At 44.9% G+C, this 17,919-nt stretch overlaps 2 protein-coding genes across 3 annotated transcripts in view; one reads left to right on the top strand and one right to left on the bottom strand.

Moving 5' to 3' along the window:
• The first annotated feature begins 518 nt into the window (after positions 1–518).
• Positions 519–14,175, top strand: PDZK1 (PDZ domain containing 1). The gene is made up of 9 exons (XM_006262281.4): positions 519–811; positions 4,182–4,393; positions 5,459–5,705; positions 6,680–6,816; positions 7,922–8,117; positions 8,754–8,950; positions 10,742–10,936; positions 11,719–12,018; positions 13,259–14,175. The coding sequence occupies exons 2-9, from the start codon at positions 4,184–4,186 to the stop codon at positions 13,331–13,333; spliced, it is 1,557 nt and encodes a 518-aa protein (XP_006262343.1). The 5' UTR covers positions 519–811; positions 4,182–4,183; the 3' UTR covers positions 13,334–14,175.
• A 485-nt stretch (positions 14,176–14,660) lies between these two features.
• GPR89B (G protein-coupled receptor 89B) overlaps positions 14,661–17,919 on the bottom strand; it is a 28,225-nt gene continuing 24,966 nt past the window's right edge. For both annotated transcript variants that reach the window (XM_059720611.1, XM_014598994.3), the window contains 3 exons: positions 16,558–16,647; positions 15,443–15,508; positions 14,661–15,335 (listed from right to left, as the gene is read on the bottom strand). In XM_059720611.1, the coding sequence (XP_059576594.1) occupies positions 15,129–15,335; positions 15,443–15,508; positions 16,558–16,647 (363 nt within the window). In that variant the 3' untranslated portion in view covers positions 14,661–15,128. The remainder of the gene's footprint in view (positions 15,336–15,442; positions 15,509–16,557; positions 16,648–17,919) is intronic.

The raw sequence follows: 17,919 nt of genomic DNA, 5'->3' as shown, positions 1-17,919 counted from the left end.
CGAAGCTGATGGAGCCTGCTCATGGAGGGAATATCAAATGAAGCTGCATTATGACAACACCACATTACCTCAACTGTTGTGCAGTCCCCGGGGGCTTCATAATAAAGTGACTGGCAGTCAGAGGACTTGGATCCTATTCCCAGCTCTACCATTGACCTTGATCAGGCTTTCTATTGTCCTCCTGCTGAAAGCACTTTGCTGGGCCTCTTGCTTCCTTCCCACCCTTTGTCTTCCTTCTATGTTAAATTGTAGGTCTCTGGGGCAGGCACTATGACTATGTTTTTTCCTGCAGTGCCTAATACTGTGGGGCTACAGTCTTCGTTAGGACATTTAGGTGCTGCAGTAATACAAATAACATTGATTTCTAGCCACAATCTGCCTTGCAAACTCACTTAGAGTGCCTATGCAAGGTCTAGATAAGTTTGCTATATATAGCACATATACGTATATATCTGCATTCACCCATCAGTCAGGTTGACATTTCCCTGATCCTTATTTTCATTGTCTCTCTGGGAAAGCTCAAAGATCAGGCTTGTCTTGGACCCACTCCTGGAGAAACCCGAGTTTGCTGGTGTAATAATCAGTGGAACATGGAGTGGAATTCAAAGCTGCTGAGAGGGGAGAAGCACTTTGTAGCTCAGCAGGCTGGCCCAAGGCAGGTTATCAAGTAGATAACCTATGCAGTGAAACTCAGTTAAATAAATCATCTTTTAAATCAACCTTTGCTCTACCAAAGTCCAGCTGTGCCTACAGTTACAACCACCAGGAGAGACTGCTGCAGAGCATTCCTGAGGATAGAGCTCTTACACAGGTAGGAATTTCCTTTTCTTCTTCACTGCTCACTATCCTCCAAATCTCCTTCTTGTTACAAAGCAGATTCCACCATGTACCATGCATGTAAGGCTTCCCTGCACTGAGAATGGCATTTCTATTTGTCTTTGGAATTTTCCTTCCCCTCCACCTGATTGTGTAAGCTTTGTCTACATTGGGGTTTTTCTTTGATTTCAAGCACCAATGCTCATTCCTAGTGTTCAGCGGACAGACTGCTATGACCTTCAATTTTAATCAATGTAGCCCACTGGTTTCAGGAGTAAGCTCCACTGAAATAGGTAAATTGTGTGTTTCTACATAACAGAGGATGTTGCTCTTTACAGTTGATGGGCTAAAGAGCAGAGCAGAACCTCTGTCAAGATGAACTCTCTGAATAGACCCTGAGGAAAAAGCTAAAAAGAATAGAGGGAATGGGTGCAGCAGTACTTCCTTCAGTCTTAACATCCCCTGTGGTGTAAGCGTTATAGACTGGAGGCATTGTAGAATATTAAGTTACTCTTTCTCTCTTGACAGTGGGGGAGCACCAAGCTACCAAGCTTCCTTTATCCTTCTAAACTTCTTCTGAAGTGTCTGTGCTTCAGATACTTTTGACAGCCTAGCTGACCCACACACACCCTTCTACCAACAGGGGAGGGGAAGGGACTGTAATAATCTTGGTGTGTATTTACACATGCATGCATGCATGTCTATGTATGTGGGTGCATGGGTGTAGGAATCCAATTTCTGGGGGATATCAATCATATAGTTAAAAATTTGGAGTGGTGAGTCCACAGCCAGAACTTGTCTGGTGCTGGACTTTGCGGGATACTTCCCTCAACGTATCTGTGATTCTTAGAAATATTGGGGGGGGGGGGGGGGGGTTTGAAAGAGCTGTCGTTAGCACCACAATTTCCCAAGGCCAGACCATCTGTACAACATAGTAATCTAATCGTGCTCCAGAGTCAAACTCCCTTTGCCTCTGATGAAATTCTCTATGCTCAGAAGTTCATGGGCTCTGTGGACATGGGTTGTTTTCTGCTAGTGGTCACAGAGTATATTCAAAGGCAAACATGTGATCAAGAGCCTGAAGTGAACTGTGTGCCAGATCCTCATAGTAAGTGTTCCTGTGTACATCAGCCACAAGATAAAGAGTGAAAGGCAGTGATTATGAAAGTTTTACAATGGGTGATTAGATGGCCTTTATCGGCCTAGGCTGTGATTAATGTATAATCTCTCCAACACAGCTTTCCGTGGTCATCTCACAGATTCCTGCTAGTAAAGAGAGGATGAAGAAAGTCCATTTTTGCTGAAGCCCGATAGATTATCGACTCATTATTGCCTGAACTTCCAGAGAGCCTACATTGTCCAAATTAGCCACCACTTCATCCCATGGACATATTTATCAATGTGGTTCTTTGGCAGGATTGCTTGAGACGCCTTCCCTAGAGAAGCAGCTTTCTCTGCTTGCTTTCTGTACCTTAAACCTGCCTTTTCATGACATAACTCTCTAAAATAGCCAGGCACCCAAAGAGATAGTGTACTATTCAGCCTAGTAGTGGTATTCATAGCCAAGTATGCAAAAGAACTAGCTGTCCCTGCCACATGGCTACATCAACAAGCTAAAGAAACATTCCAGACAGACACTATTACCTTCCAAAGAGGTAATTTAGGATTAGCATATTTATTTGCCTGTTTCTGCTAAAATATTCAGCAATGAACTAGCTGGAATCTGAGGATTCCATAAGTCGTCTCATGCATAAAATATTCTGATTCAGTAGGTAGGATAGTGGTCTTGAACATCCAAATTACTAGTAGACCCCTCAGTCTTGCTCCATAAGCAGCAGAAAGGGAAATGAAAAATCATCAAGTCCTTTTTTGGCCAAGTAAGCGTATCATTTGTGGAGACAATGCTTGGGTATGGAGAACCAGACATTGAACTTGGCCAGAGAAAGGTGCTTTGTAAATAGGTGCCAATTGTTGGCATTGGATTTATGACCCAGATATCTTAATCTGAGTGGACCCAAACCCTCATACCAACCAGGACTTCCTTTTATCCAATAATTGACAAATTTTATTGATACACAATGATAGTATACAAGAATAATACAGGCAAGGCAAACAAAATACACACCTCTCCTACCTCCCAATTCTAGATCTACCAGTCCTAGGGTTGTCACAGAGGGGAGGTACGTCTGGCCAGCACGCAAGCTTGACCCTGTGGTTTTCTTGGATGTCAGCAGCCTGGAGACCCACTCCCACCCATTCCCCCCACACTGAGGTGGGTGAGATGGGCTGGTGATATGCCCCCTGTCCATGGTAGCCTCATAATCCCACCTCAGGAACCCTTTGCTGCTCTTTTTGTATTCCTTCCTTTTGTAGTCTCTCTCTCCTCTGCTGACTCTCCATTTCTGGGCATCATTGATTGGTCTCCCTGTGGTCATCGTACTGTCCACATTCTGTTCTGTCAGCATATTCCTTTGTTCCAACAAACCCATCAAATGCACGCATCTTAATTTGATCATTTACCAGCATCTTAATTTGGACATGCCCCGGATGCCTCAAAACCAGAAATCACAAGGTCTCTGCAGCTAGTCACTGTGACCTGGCTCCAACATGGCAAACCTATCTTTTGTTATGGATTAGAGTGGTACATGTTTTCAATTTCCCAGCCTGTTTGTCTGCTGGCTTCAAATATGGTGGGCCTTGAAGCAAAAGTTGTCACAAATAGGCTTTTAGAAGCCAATTAACCCTTGTTACAATATCTACTCTACCTACAAGCCAATTCCCAAAAACAAATCTCTAAATATCATTTTCTAGCCAACACAGATCAACAGCTGCAAACTGTCATGGAGACTTGGACTCCTTTCATATTATGTTCCTCCAAACTATCTCTATATTCATTAAGCATAATTCTCTAAAAAAATCCCTCTTTTGTTGTAATGTAATTCCGCTTCATCAAAATTACTGGGCAATGGCCATTTTTCCCAAGGAGGCCAGGTTCTCCCTTCATCTTGCTCTCTGCTCTCAGAGTTGTTTAATCCTCCATCTTGTCCAGTAGCAGCTTCTATCAGCTGAACCAGCCACTGTTCTATCCTATGAGGCATTATTCTGGGATAGAGCCTAACCTCTGTTTTTTTACCTAAATTTCACAGACAGACAGCTCTGTTCTCTGCATTCTCTATCTTTTGAGAGACAGAACACAAAAGTGGGCTGCTTTTCCTCCTGCTATCACTATTTAACACTCATGCCCTGCACTGCTGAATCAGCTCCCATAGCAGAGGCCAGCTCATTATGTATTTAAAAAAAAAAAAAGTACCTCCCGTTTTTCCTCATGATACTTTCACTTGTATTTTTTCCACCCTGTTTGGCAGAAATGACTTCTATTCTCCAGCCTCGAGAATGCAAACTGAAGAGGAAAAACAAAAAGGGCTATGGATTCTACCTGCGGATCGAAAAAGACACTTTGGGACATCTCATCCGGAACGTGGACAAGGGCAGTCCAGCCGAAAAAGCTGGCTTGAAGGATGGAGACAGGATCCTGAGGGTCAATGGTGCATTTGTAGACAATGAAGAGCATGCACAGGTATGCATAATTTTCATTTGGGGGCCCTGCTGTACTCCAAGACTCCAGCCCCACTTTGGGTATTTGCTACAGCAATCCTTTGGAAATATAAAAGCTATACAGCTGTGCTCCCTGCTTTATTTTAGGGCTAGGAACAGATGTTGCATTTGCCCCTGGAGAAGTTCTGCCTGTGTTTCTCCCAAAACAGATATATCCCAGGATTGTCATGTGCACACATCACCTTATCAGGGTCTACTGAAAAGCTGCATGCATCGCTTCTCTTTTACAATTGAACCAATGATGCCATCCCAAGATAATTTTTCAGTTATCCTGATGTCCTGGGATAAATTGTTAGCATTTATCATCCTGGGAACCTTTTTAGAATTTATCCCCAGGACAACATCTGAATAACCACACTTTATCCCAGGATAAAATGGTTTGTCCTGGGACAAATCATAAAATAATAGAAAATTAGGGTTGGAAAGGACCTCAGAAGGCCATCTAGTCCCACTTTCTGCTCAAAGTAGGACCATCCCTCAACTAGATCATCCCAGCCAAAGCTTTCTCCAGCCAGGTTGTAAAAACTTCCAAGGATGGAGATTCCACCACCTATCTAGGTAACCTGTTCTAGTCTCTCTCTCCTAGTGAGAAAGTTTTTCCTCATATTGAACCTAAACTTCCCTTGCTGCAACTTGAGACCATTGCTCCTTGTTCTGTCATCTGCCACCACTAAGAACAGTCTAGCTCCATCCTTTTGGAACTGCTTTTCAGGTAATTGAAGGCTGCTATTAAATTCCCTCTCTGTCTTCTCTTCTGCAGGCTAAATAAGCCTACTTCCTTCAGCCTCTCCTCAGAAGTCATGTACTTCAGCCTCCTAACCATTTTCATTGACCTCCGCTGCCCAACATCTATTTGTAATCCTAGTGTCTCCTGGAACCTAAGCAGAGAAGGAAAGTCCTTGATGAAATGGCAAGGGTAGTAGAAGACCCATAGCTAGCACTCACTGTATCCCAATAAGATAGGAATTTAGATCAGTTATCTGGGCATTTGTTATGAGCACCTCAGCGCTCAACCTATCCATTGCAGGTGGCGGACCTGATTAGAAAGAGTGGGAATTCTGTTGTATTGCTTGTTCTGGATGAAGCATCTTATGAAAATGCTGAAAAAGAAAAACTGAACTTGGAAGAGTTGGGTAAGCAGCCAGCCCAGAAGCCACATGAGCAGCTGTCATCCCCAGTGATGAATGGAGTGGGCACCCCGGCTCCACGACCCCGTTTCTGCTACCTGGTGAAGGAGGGAAACAGCTATGGCTTCTCCTTGAAAACCACAGTGGGTGAGAATAATGGGTATAAAAGGGAGGGGGGGAGAGGTATGCCAGTACTTCTCATTTGCTGTGAGATGGGGAGAGGAGTTTGTTCTTCATAAGTCTATTCCTAGTTCCTGTCAATTTGTAGTAGACTTACTACAACCACTTCTACTAACCCTCCTCAGATGCCAGAAGAACCCTATAAGCCATTGCACTGTGTCCCACATACATCCTCTGAATTACCCTAGAATACAGCTAACAGAACGTTGAGAGAGAACAGAAGAAAAGCAGCTGGAAGTGACAGAAACCAAAAATCCACAGGTTGAAAAAAAGCCAAGAGCCCCTTTCAATCTAGACATGCTTTTACCTAGGAAGCAAGGACCTGAACAAAGAGATTTTGTTTTCCTTTTCAATCCCTTCAGCCTTTGCCTCTTCCAAAATATAAGCCAGTAGAATGAACATAATTGTCTACATCTGTATTGCATCTCTAGAAAATGCCAGAGTAGATGGAGAACAGTGGCACAATGCAAATGCTACACTGGAGTAACCCAAGGGTAAAAACTAGAAGTTTTCCAAACACAGAAAATTCAGAAATTTGGATAAACCACATTAAACAATGAGCAGCCTTCATCAACTCAAACTTTGAGAAAGACTCCATTCTCATTAGCACTACCAGCAACCAAACTACCCATTCAAACCACCATAATTGGCCCCTCAGGCACTCTGAACAGAGGCAAACAATAATTTTAACAATAACTAATAAATTAACTCCACTGTCTTCTGCAGAGGTGATCCCCCTAGGACAGGGAGGAGGCACACAGGTGAACCTGTGTGAATAAAAGCTTTGCTGCCATTAAAACTTTGAAGTAAATGGAGCCCCATGGTGTCCAAAGTTGTCCCTTCAGGTCTACTTTTCATTGGGATGGGATTTTCTTAGCTATCAGTGAAGGCAGCACATTCCAGTAACTTTCTTTGCATAATTATTCTTCAACCCATTTCAGGTAAGAAGGGGGTCTTCGTCATAGAGTTGTCCCCACAGGGACCAGCTATGAAGGCTGGAGTCCAAAATAACGACCGCCTGATTGAAATTAATGGAACAAATGTGGAAAATGACACACATGAAGAAGTGGTTGAAAAGGTATATTTATATGATTCCCCCTTCTTCCTTTTTTCAGACTAGTTACACAACCATGTACCTGAGTAATTGGGCTATAAGGTTCAAGCTGGTTTGAATGGCATGGTTTATGCGGGAGAGTGACTTTTATCCAGGCCCACCAATATGCCCCACATGGCTTAATCATTACTTACACCAGCATTTCCCACAGTTTTTCCAGTAATGACCCCACTTACAGATGAATAACTTGATGCAATCTTTACATGACCCAGTTAACATGGGGCAAAGCTGACTTTTACACAGGGGTGGCTGAGAGAGCTCCTCTGTCCACAATTACCTCCTGGTGAGAGCTAAACTGGGGCAAAATAACCCTGCATGAAAGAAAGCCAAGTTTCCTCAGCAACTTTCTCTTGCCACAGGGTAATCAATGGCAGAGGGACAGTTACCACAGAGCAGCTAAGTCATGGCAAGATCTCACTCCAGACCTCACCTACCTTCACCCTCACATGCACATGGGCTATAATTGCAGGCTTGAGGGAACTGGGGAATCTCTGGGGCTCATAAGCTCTACCCACAATGCCCACAAAGAAGTGTTTCTGTCAGCAAAACAGGGGGTCAAAGCAGCAGTGAGGCAATAGGAATAAGCCAAAATAGGCAAGGATGGAGAACATACGGAGAGAGAAACAGATCCAGAATGGTAAGACCTGAATGTATAATAGGCCTGGTGGACTCTATTCATTTCAACTACACTACATAGTATGGTTGCCTACAGATGTGCTCTGGGGTGAGGAGGGGCATTTTAATTAGAGTGGGTCCTGGAGAGCCACTCTAAAACACCTCACAATCACATGTAGTAAGTGTCCCATGTTTCAAAATGGCCACAGGGGCACTAAAACTAAAGCTCATTCAACAGGTTTTAGTTAAAGCTCCCCTGCAGCCATTTTGAAATGTGGGATGCTTAATACACATGACAGTGAGGCATGCTGGAGTATTCAAATGAATAAAATGCATTGGAGCAGACTTGAATTAAAACACATCAGAGAACATCTATAGGCCCCATAAGTGTGTTCATGTTGTAGAGTACAATCCCAAGTCCAAACTGTACAGTAACTTCCAGCCCATTCCTCAGGTAAAGAAGTCTGGGAACCACCTTATGTTTCTGCTGTCAGATGAAGAAACTGATCAGTATTACAGTACCAACCAGATGGTGCTGAAGAGAGATGCAGCCAGCCTGAAACTACTTCCCCTCAAACCTCGTGTTGTGGAGCTCAGGAAGGGAAATGATGGCTATGGATTCTACTTGAGGATGGAGCCAAATGGCAGCGGTAAGAATTAAGCCACCAGCCAGGCCACTGCATGAGCTGCAGCATTCATTTAGATAGCCTGCAGGACTTGTTCTCTCTTGTTCCCACAGCTAAGATAGCTGGGAGAGACGAGATCTGGCCAAGCTCCCCTCCACAGGCAGGCACATACCCAAGTTGGCAGGGGAACTTTCCATTTGGCTGACTAGCCTCCCACACCCACTACAGCCAAGCTCCCATTGGAGAAAGCTTCCCATTTTTAGAGATCAGCAGTGTGTCCAGTGTGATGACACATGGAGTCACACCCGAACCCCAGCTCCTCTGGGGCATGCTCAAGGGGCATCCTCAAAAACATGTCAGTGAAAGCCAAGTAGTGGTCAAGTGTAAGCAGACTTAACTCTCCCTGCATAATTTTGCAAGTAGGGAAGCCACAATGTCCAGGTGGTCTTCTTGGGGAGAAGTAAGAGAATTTAGACTCTCTGAAAGGAAAACAAAGAAGGCAATGAGTCAGAGAATGTGTTTTACCCTGAAGGCCTCATCAGAGAGTGAACCTTTATCACCCTGAGTCCCTTCTCACCATCCCAAGCAAATATCCTTCCAATTGAACGCCCTTTCGCCAATCATATAAAGTCTTCTTCGTGTACTGGTTTTGGGGCATAGGTCATTTCATTAAGGACATTGATGCCGGCAGCCCCGCAGCCAAGGCAGATCTAAAGGATGGCGACATCTTAGTGGCTGTCAATGGGGAGTCAGTGGAGGCCCTGGATCATGACGGCGTGGTACAAAGGATCAAGAAGTGCGGAGAAAAGACCACATTGCTGATAGTAAATAAGGAGACAGATGACATGTATAAACTGGTAAGGAAATGCAGGCGAAGGGTACTGCATGGATTTATATGTCAATACATAAAGTCCTGGGGAGAAAGGGATGGTCCATTGAAGCAGTGGTTTCATGCTAATGGAGGCACATTCTTGAATAAAAGCTGTTTTATTCAGACCCTCCTGAAGTATTCCTTATGGCCAGAGGCGACCCAAGCAGGACACAGGGCCTGGGGCAAGTCAGCCCACATGGGGCCCCGCACCTGCTCCAGACCCTGGACCTTTAGAAGTTGCCATTGGCAGTGGCAAGGGGTAGCAAGTGACTGGACACAGAGCCACCACTGCTCTGCCCCACTCTGCGGGGCCCCCCAGAGCACAGGGCCCAGGGCGGTCACCGCAATTCGTCCCCCGCTAGGGACAGCCCTGCTTATGGCAGAGGTCTGCAACTAAGTTCTTGCTTCAGGTCTCCCATGTCACACAGTAGATTTTGACCTCATGTCACTGAATATTCCAGTTTATTCTCTCATCCCAGATATTTATATGCACCATTACAACAATACTAGATTACAGTATGTCAGAGCAGAGATAACAAAATTAACACTGTAGCACTAATCACAGCAACAAAGCAGCTCTCTGCATGAATTAGAGAAATCCTGGTCTACACTTATGCCAACTTTGCAATTTTCCTCCAGTCACTTGGCAAGATTTTAGTAAGAGCATTGGTGCCGAGTATGTTGGAGCCCAAGGGCCCTGGCCCACCTCGGGAACAGGGCTGTCAGGGCCCAAACCTGAGGAAAATTACATAATATATTTCTATATTATTTTATGTTGTAAAAAATGGATTCAGTTATGTTGAGCATGCTAGACATAAGGTGATGTGCTTAGGAACAATGACTGAGGCCCTGAGATATTACCAGGGATCCAGGTTTTCCATTTGCTGAAGAAAAATGCAGATTTTATCCTTTAAAGAAGAAAGATATGGGAAGCCCTGGGTCTCCCCTTGCAGGCTGGCAAACTCCAAGCCTGCAAGGGGTGCTTGGGGCTGGGGGGAGCAGGAAGGGCAACTGGAGGCAGGGGGTGCCACATGCATGTGCACATGCATACGCACGTGGCAGCCAAGCAGTGGTGGAAAGCAACTCCTGCAGCTCCCTCCAGCTAAGTCTATGGGAGCAGATTGGGGGCGGGGGCAAAGGCAATGCATTGTGGAGGCAGGGGAACCCAGGTGATGCGGCAGGGGGGCATGTGCCCCCAAGATTTCTGCACCCACAGTGGGTCACAGCACACAGGGCTACAGCCATAGCCACCAACGTGAGGCATGGCAATGGCATGGAGTTGTGCCCCGACTGCTGCCAGGTAGGCAGGAGGTGCCTCACCTTGGTGGCCATGGCAGTGTGGCACTCCCTTTTGCACTAGCTCCCACCTGGAGCTGGTCCAGCCCAGCTGCAGCCCCACACCCTGCTGAGAGTGCAGAAATCTCAGAAGGCATATGCTCTGCCACCCCCCCCCCATATCGCCTGTGCCCCTTCCAGCCCCCCACACACATTGCCTGTGCTGACACTCCCCTTCCCCACACACCTACCCTGTTCCCCGCACACTGGGGAGCTGGGGCAGGGGGCAGCTGGTTGGGAGCAAGGGGCACCAGCCCACCCCTCCCCCCCAGCAAAAATAAAAAAGTTGGCATCTAAGAACAAGAGCATAAAGTCCAGGAGCAGGATTTATACCAACAGCTGTGTTTAAATATAACAAGATGTTTAATATGAGATACAACCTAAAGACAGATTTTGCAAAAGAAGTTTACATCAATATTGATTTTTCCCTTTGTTCTTTCAGGCTCAAATTTCTCCCTGTCTTTATTACCATGAGGTGCAAGATCCACCTCCAGCCAATACAGTAGAAAGGCTGGCCTCACCTGCTGAGCCACTGGTGAATCACAAACCCAAAATCTGTAAACTGGTGAAGGGCCCAAGCGGATTTGGCTTCTGTTTGAATGAAAGCAAGGATATGCCTGGGCAATTCTTCCAAGAGGTACTAACCATAGGCTTCAAGTCTAGGAGAATATGCAGCAGACCCAAGGAAGAAAAGTTTGGGCAACAAACATCTCTTCCCTTCTTTCCCTTACAGTGGCATTCCAGACAAGCCAGGCTAACCCACACATAGCAAGAAGGCAAAGTCTGTCCTATACACCTTTAGCTAAGTTAGGCCTTTGAAACCAGGATGGAGGGGCAAGACTCTGCATGATTACTGTCAGGAGGTTAAGATTTAGGATTGGAAGAAAAGGGGCCTAGGATTTATTGCCAGTTCATCCACAGATTTCTGGACTACCTTGCACGTTTTTGTCTTATTTCCTTCTTCTTCCTTAATACTCCTCTATCCCATAGACATACTCTATTTTCATAAATATTTCTCTTTAGATTTTTGAGAGCCATGGAATGCTTAAGAAGAAAAATGTATGTCAGTCAATTTTCCTGTTCCTCAGTTGTATATTTGGCACTAATCCTGTTCTCTGCTGCAACAAGAGAGTATTGAATACCACCACTCCACTCACTTCCCCTCATTGAAAGTCTTACAGTAAACCCCATCCTAAGGCAGATGATAAAATTAGACTGCTACAGTTTTAACTACAATAAGGTCTCTTTCCTTTCTCCTTCTCCAACTAAGTTGTGCTCCAGGATAACTGTCTCCAAAACCTACATTACCCTCCTGCATTGAAAGGTCTCGGAACTTGCATTCTCCTTTTCCCATACTGTATGTTAACATACCTTTTCCTGGTACTGAGCTAATATCACACACAGAACCTGTGTTTGCAGATCCAGAAAGGTGGGCCAGCTGACAAAGCAGGCCTGGAAGAGAATGACATTCTGGTGGAAGTGAATGGTGTGAACGTCCAGAATGAACCCTATGACAAGACGGCCACAAGAGTCCAGGATGGTGGTGACAAACTGACGCTGCTGGTGTGCACAAAAGCTGCCTATGAATACTTCAAATCTCAGAATATCCCTATCAGTGCCTCTATGGCAGATCCACTACCTGACACAAATGACCCTCCTGCTTATACAGAGAGTCCTCCAGCAGAACAAGAAAGGAACTCACCAGAACCAAGAGAGAGGGTAGGTAGTCCCAAATTACTGGATTAGCAAGGGGTAGAGAAAGTAACTCTTTCCAGTCACTGTGTGTATTTGACATGGGATCTATCAAGTCAAGCTGCATGTAAATTTACAAAAGCATACTTGCATTAATTATCAGGAAGTCTGAGACCAAATTATAGCAAGTTACTCTGTTCTTTCAGCACAAGTAAGACAGTTCAGTATCTATGTTGCAGGTCTAGGCCCCAGAACATGAGAGGTTATCAAGTTCCAAGTGATTCCTCCAATATTGTATTCTGGAGGGCAACTCTGGCCCTCAGGCACTCTTGCTTCAACCACAGAACTGAAGTAACAATGCTTAAACACAGTGAGCGTGGATCCTTTAGGAAAACTATTCCCATACTGTGCAAATTGTTGGGTAGATAAGGAATAAGTACTGAGTAAAATGTGATGAGGTTTGTCTAACAAAAAAGTCTTACCCACAAAGCTCATGAAAACTGTGCTGGCTACAAGAATTCGAAGTGCACCTGTGGTCAGAACAGCAACACCTTAAACAGTTGTTTAGATCCCTGTGCAGATTCAGAATCTTCTCTACTTATTTAACTGTGAAACATATTTTTGCTTCTTTTCATGCAGAAGTAACAATGGAGCTAGGAAAGAAGGAGCTAGATGCTATTCCTATTCACACACCACCACCAGAACTGTTAAGTTCTGACTCTGCAGATTCTTCCAGTGAGAGTCTCAGCACCTCAGCCTGGGTTTTCAGAGCTACAGCCAAACCTTTTTCCTTTTTGTAGGCAACCTTGACAGATTTGGTATGGAAGCCAGAAAAGAGCAAAGATCTAGTATGATAGGATTTAACAAATGGGTTACTTTTTTTTAAATACATTACTAAAATCATTCACTGACTATTTATGCCACAGCAGGCAGGCAAGAATACAGGATGGTGGTGACAGCTTGATACTGCTGATGTGCACAAAAGCTGCCCATGAATACTTCAAGTCTTAGACTATCCCTATCGCTGCCTCTATGGTAGACCACTGCACAACACAAATGACTCTCCTGTTTCTAGAAAGAGCCTTCCAGCAGAGCCAGAAAGGACCTCACCAGAATCAAAAGAGGGTGGGCAGTCCTGAGTTACTAGATATCCAAGGGGTAAGGATAGGTTCAAGTATAGGCAGATATAGGGTTCCCCCCTTTGCCATTGTGCATATTTCTTTCAACTAAAAACATTCAGAATGTTCTCCTTATTGCTATTCTACAGGCTGGCTCATCCTCCTCTTCACTATCAACTACCTCAGAGAACAAGGATGACGAGGATGACAACACGGAGTTGTGATAAGACAGACTGTACCAGACAAATCAGACAGATGCCTCTCAAATCTTGAAAAAAGTGCTCTTCTTCCATGCAGTCCTTGTTCTTTTATTGCCCAGAGCCAAACCATTCCATGGCACATCATCCTCGTGAGGAACAGCAAGCCAGACGCTCCTGTAACTCAACTCTCCCTGAAGGGAATCCTCTGCAGAACTCCTAGTCACTTAACAAATGCTGCAAATCATAGTTAATTGGCTTGCTGCACTGTGAAGTGGGCAGTTAGTTACTTACTTGTATTAGTGCTCTGTGAAGGCTTAAATGACTAATAAGGGACATAATTAAGTATATCATTGAAAGGGGAGGAAATGCGATTCACAAATCAATATGTATTTTAGCCTTTTAAGGACACGAAAGCTAACTGCAAAGGAATTGATCCATCATCTCCCATGAGAGAGACCTTTCCTACTAATCAAAGCGCATCAACTGAATCACTCACTCTGCCCATTACATCCCATGTTTACTGTAATACAGTCACTCCAACCCAGCAGATGTAATACATCATAAGCCAATATATTCGGTGCAGAGCACTCCTTTCCTTTGTGCTAATGAACTGTGGATGCTGTCTCTTTCACAACAATAAGTTAACTTAATCATATGCTCTTCAGAACCTCTGAGTACTATTTCCTTCTCTGCAGCTGCAAATGACAGCAGTTAGAACTATGTAAGTAATTCACAGCGTGTCCAGTTTTTGCCTGACTCTGTGCCAACACGCTGTCTCTAATGCAATGTGAGCACCACTGTAATGCTGATAGTGTCTGCTATGCTGTAAGTCTAAGACAATGCTGCAATAAATCGCTCAGAGTGGCTATTTCTCTCTCTCAGGTCTTACCCCTGCCATCTATGATGTACGTACCCAGAACAACTTCAAAATGAACAAGGCCTGGGAGAACAGCCTTTAGGAAGCTACAAGTTTAAATTATGTGACTTAAATTTACTGTAGTGAATGAATTAAGCCAACAAGGGATATAGACTGATGTAGAAGAATCCATGGGTCAGTGGGGAGCACTGAATTTATAATATAACAAACTAGACAGTGTTGTGATCTTTGACTTGAGTGAACAGTAACCTAAAACCTTGGTTCCATTTAAATTACAGGATAAAAAAACCTGAGGCCTGGATTCAGATTCATTAGATAGAAAACAAAGATACGAATCCAAATCCTAAGGAAGCTGGACACTACTGAAATATGTCTCCCTGGAATCTATCTCCTCCTTCTGCCAAGCAGAAACATACTCGGGTCCATGCTTAGCAGAGTCTTTGGGGAAGACACAAAACAACTGACATGCTAGTGTGAGGTATTACAAAAAAACAGATTTAATTCCACAGATTTAGACACTTGGCTCCAGAATCACCACCCTCCAATATTAAGTTGCCCACCAGATTAAGAATGGTTCATTTTAACATATTGTGTTTCCACAGTGCCCTCTTTGAAGATTTTATTCCATTCCTGATTGTAACAGGTTTCCCCTTCGGTCGATATCTCCTGAAGTCATGTAAGGCACCACTGTCACACGAGGGTCCTATTCCTTGACTCTCAGCTGTCCTCTACTTGTCTCTGCCTCTTCCGCATGTTCAAGCCATGACACCCTCACAGGATGAGCCACAGAGCTGAAGAAAGACAATCATGGAAGTTCAACGAGCGAGTCGCACTGTCTGAGCACAGAGGATGCTCTTCTTTTCTCTTATACCTGTTGGTACTACAGAGCTGCAGCCAACCAAGAGGTGAAGTACCAGAACAGTGGGTTGAGCCAGTACAGCCTCAGACTGCCATGTGCTTCTCTGGGGCCTGCTTGTGTGCCAAGTAGAGGAAGAGGATGCTGGAGAGCGCGCTAACCAGGAATATGACATCAAACCAGCGGTGATAGAAGTTGAACTGCAGCTCCCCCAAGACTTCCGTAATGATAGTGCGGTACTCTAGCGGCATGCTCATTCGGATCAGAAGCACTGAAGAAACAAAGTACATGCCCTGCAAAAAAGACCCAGGAAATGTGTCAGCTGAGTATCTCACAACTGGCTGCTCTTGATGAGATGGAACAATGTAGCAAAGGCTTGCTGACTGGTCTGCATACTCACCATGATCTGTGCCAACAGCAAAACAATAACGTTGGAAGACTTGCTGCTGGAGATGGCATAGAAGAACTGTAAAGAGGAAAAAAAGCAACTGGAAATAGGTTTCTTGGCACTGGGCAGGTCTGTGGTCCCGCGCATCAGAATGTGGAAGGAGTACACATTCCAATCTTTCCCCATCAGTGCTAAAAACCAGCACTGAAAGAAACATATACCATGCTTCCTGGAGGGTTATACACACTTTTTAAAAGGAGCAGGACCCCACCCGCAGAACAGCCAAGGGCTGAGCATTTAAGCACATCTCACTGAACAATTTACCAATGTTGTTCAGCCAGCCTGTATAGAGGCTCTAAAGAACCCCCCCCCCCCGAATACGTTCTAGCCCAGCCCCTCACCCCAGTCCAATTTGAAGACTAGAATAGCTGAGCCTCCCCACTGTGTGCAGACATGACTTATTTATCAGTGTACTAAAGAGTTAATTCTCTGCCAGTTTTACAGAAATGCCCTGTCATTTAGATGCAGCGATCCAGACCCTACACACGATTCCGTAGGCTGGACTAACAAATCCCACCTGCCACATCACACTTCCTTTCTTAAAATTTCCCACTCTTCTCAGAGGTAACACTAGGAATGAACGTAGACTGCACCCCTGGCATCAGTTAGGGCCATAACCACTAGACCTGATTCATGCAGGTAGTTAGCAGTAAAAGCTATGGCAACCAATGGATGATGTAGGCACACACTCATGATAAAACAGACTTTAAAACACTTATTAGTTGCTAGTTAGAACCCTAACATTTCTTGCATTGCTCTGTGCAAACAGGAGGCTCTTATACCATGTTCAGGGACTGGAATGGCTACAGATGGTCCTGTTAAGTTGTCCCATGTTAATAAGAAAAAGTTAGCCTTTGTTCCATCTCTATGAGCACTTTACCCACCAGACCCACTTCTAGCAAGAACCAATATCCCAGTCCTTTTCAGATCCTATTCTTCACTCCCTATATATAGATATCACAGGCCCTACGAGTCTAGAAAGTTTACATTGAGTTCTCCTTCACCAAGTTAGAAAAACACACGTCTCATGGACTACAATTACAAGACAGGCTTCTGGCCAGATGTACCTTTGTGAGTGTGATCAGTAAGCCCCTGATGGAGGTGACGATGATTATTCCGACAAGGATAAAGGAAATGTGCTGTGACCAGAATTTTACCTGTGGCAACAAAAACAAGAAATGGTTAAATCCCTAGAGCTATCCCTGCATACAATATGCATGGGTGTACAGCCAACAGGATCTCTCAATTCTCATATCCAGAGACTTGCTGCAGTCAGATTTACATACTTACACGTACTCGTATCACACAAATGTACCCATCTGTACTTAACATGTGCAATTACACCTACATGGTATATGCACAGATCTAACCTACGTGAATGAAGTAAATAGGGGAAGAAATAGATGCGGGGATCCTGAGGCAACTCTCGGAGACCATAAAAGCTAAAGAGGCGGTAGTCATGGGGGACCTAAACTACCCGGACATCTGCTGGGAGACGCAGACAGCAAGGTCCCATCGCTCACGCAGGTTTCTAACCTGTATACAGGACCTCCACCTGACACAGGAGGTGCATGGTCCCACTAGGGGGAATGCCATACTGGATCTGGTATTGGCAACAGGAGATGACATGATAGGGGACCTCCAGATCGGTAGCCATTTGGGAGACAGTGATCACCTTATAATAGAATTCAACATAAGACGGCGAGTGGGTAAGGTAATTAGTAGGGTGAAAGTGCTAGACTTTAGGAAAGCTGATCTCAATGCACTCAGGCGATTAGTCAAGGAAGCACTGCAGAGTAGGAGTTTTGAAGGGATGGGAGCCCAAGAAGGGTGGCTGTGCCTAAAGGAAACAATCCTTCGGGCACAAAGCAAGACAATCCCCGAGCGAGGCAAAAAAGGGAAAGGGGCCAGGAGGCTTCCCTGGCTGACCAGAGAAATTCAGGGCAGCCTAAGGGCCAAAAGGGGAGCACATAAAAAGTGGAAACAGGGTGAGATCACTAAAGATGAATATACCTCTTCTGCTCGTGCTTGTAGGGAGGCAGTTAGGCGGGCCAAAGCTACCATGGAGCTGAGGATGGCAACCCAAGTAAAAGACAACAAGAAATTGTTTTTTAGATATATTGGGAGTAAAAGGAAGGCCCAGGGAGGAATAGGACCACTGCTAAACGGGCAGAAACAATTGGTGACAGATAGGGGGGACAAGGCTGAACTCCTCAACGAGTTCTTTGCCTCAGTGTTCCTAAGTGAGGGGCACGACAAGTCTCTCACTGGGGTTGTAGAGAGGCAGCAGCAAGGCGCCAGACTTCCATACGTAGATCCTGAGGTGGTGCAGAATCATTTGGAAGAACTGGATGCCTTTAAATCGGCAGGCCCGGATGGGCTCCATCCGAGGGTGCTGAAGGCACTGGCCGACATCACTGCAGAGCCAC

The sequence above is a fragment of the Alligator mississippiensis genome, chromosome 1, assembly GCF_030867095.1.
Source record: "Alligator mississippiensis isolate rAllMis1 chromosome 1, rAllMis1, whole genome shotgun sequence".
Lineage (NCBI taxonomy): Eukaryota > Metazoa > Chordata > Crocodylia > Alligatoridae > Alligator > Alligator mississippiensis.
Note: the sequence above shows the minus strand (reverse complement) of the source record. Positions and strands in the feature narration are given on the sequence as shown.

What these genes read in the sequence shown, in the direction of transcription:
- PDZK1 (XM_006262281.4), top strand. Translation starts at nt 4,184, where the DNA reads ATGACTTCTATTCTCCAGCCTCGAGAATGCAAACTGAAGAGGAAAAAC. An exon ending in ACAATGAAGAGCATGCACAG is followed by an intron (nt 4,394 to 5,458) that starts GTATGCATAATT and finishes TATCCATTGCAG; the next exon opens with GTGGCGGACCTGATTAGAAA. An exon ending in CAGATGACATGTATAAACTG is followed by an intron (nt 8,951 to 10,741) that starts GTAAGGAAATGC and finishes TTGTTCTTTCAG; the next exon opens with GCTCAAATTTCTCCCTGTCT.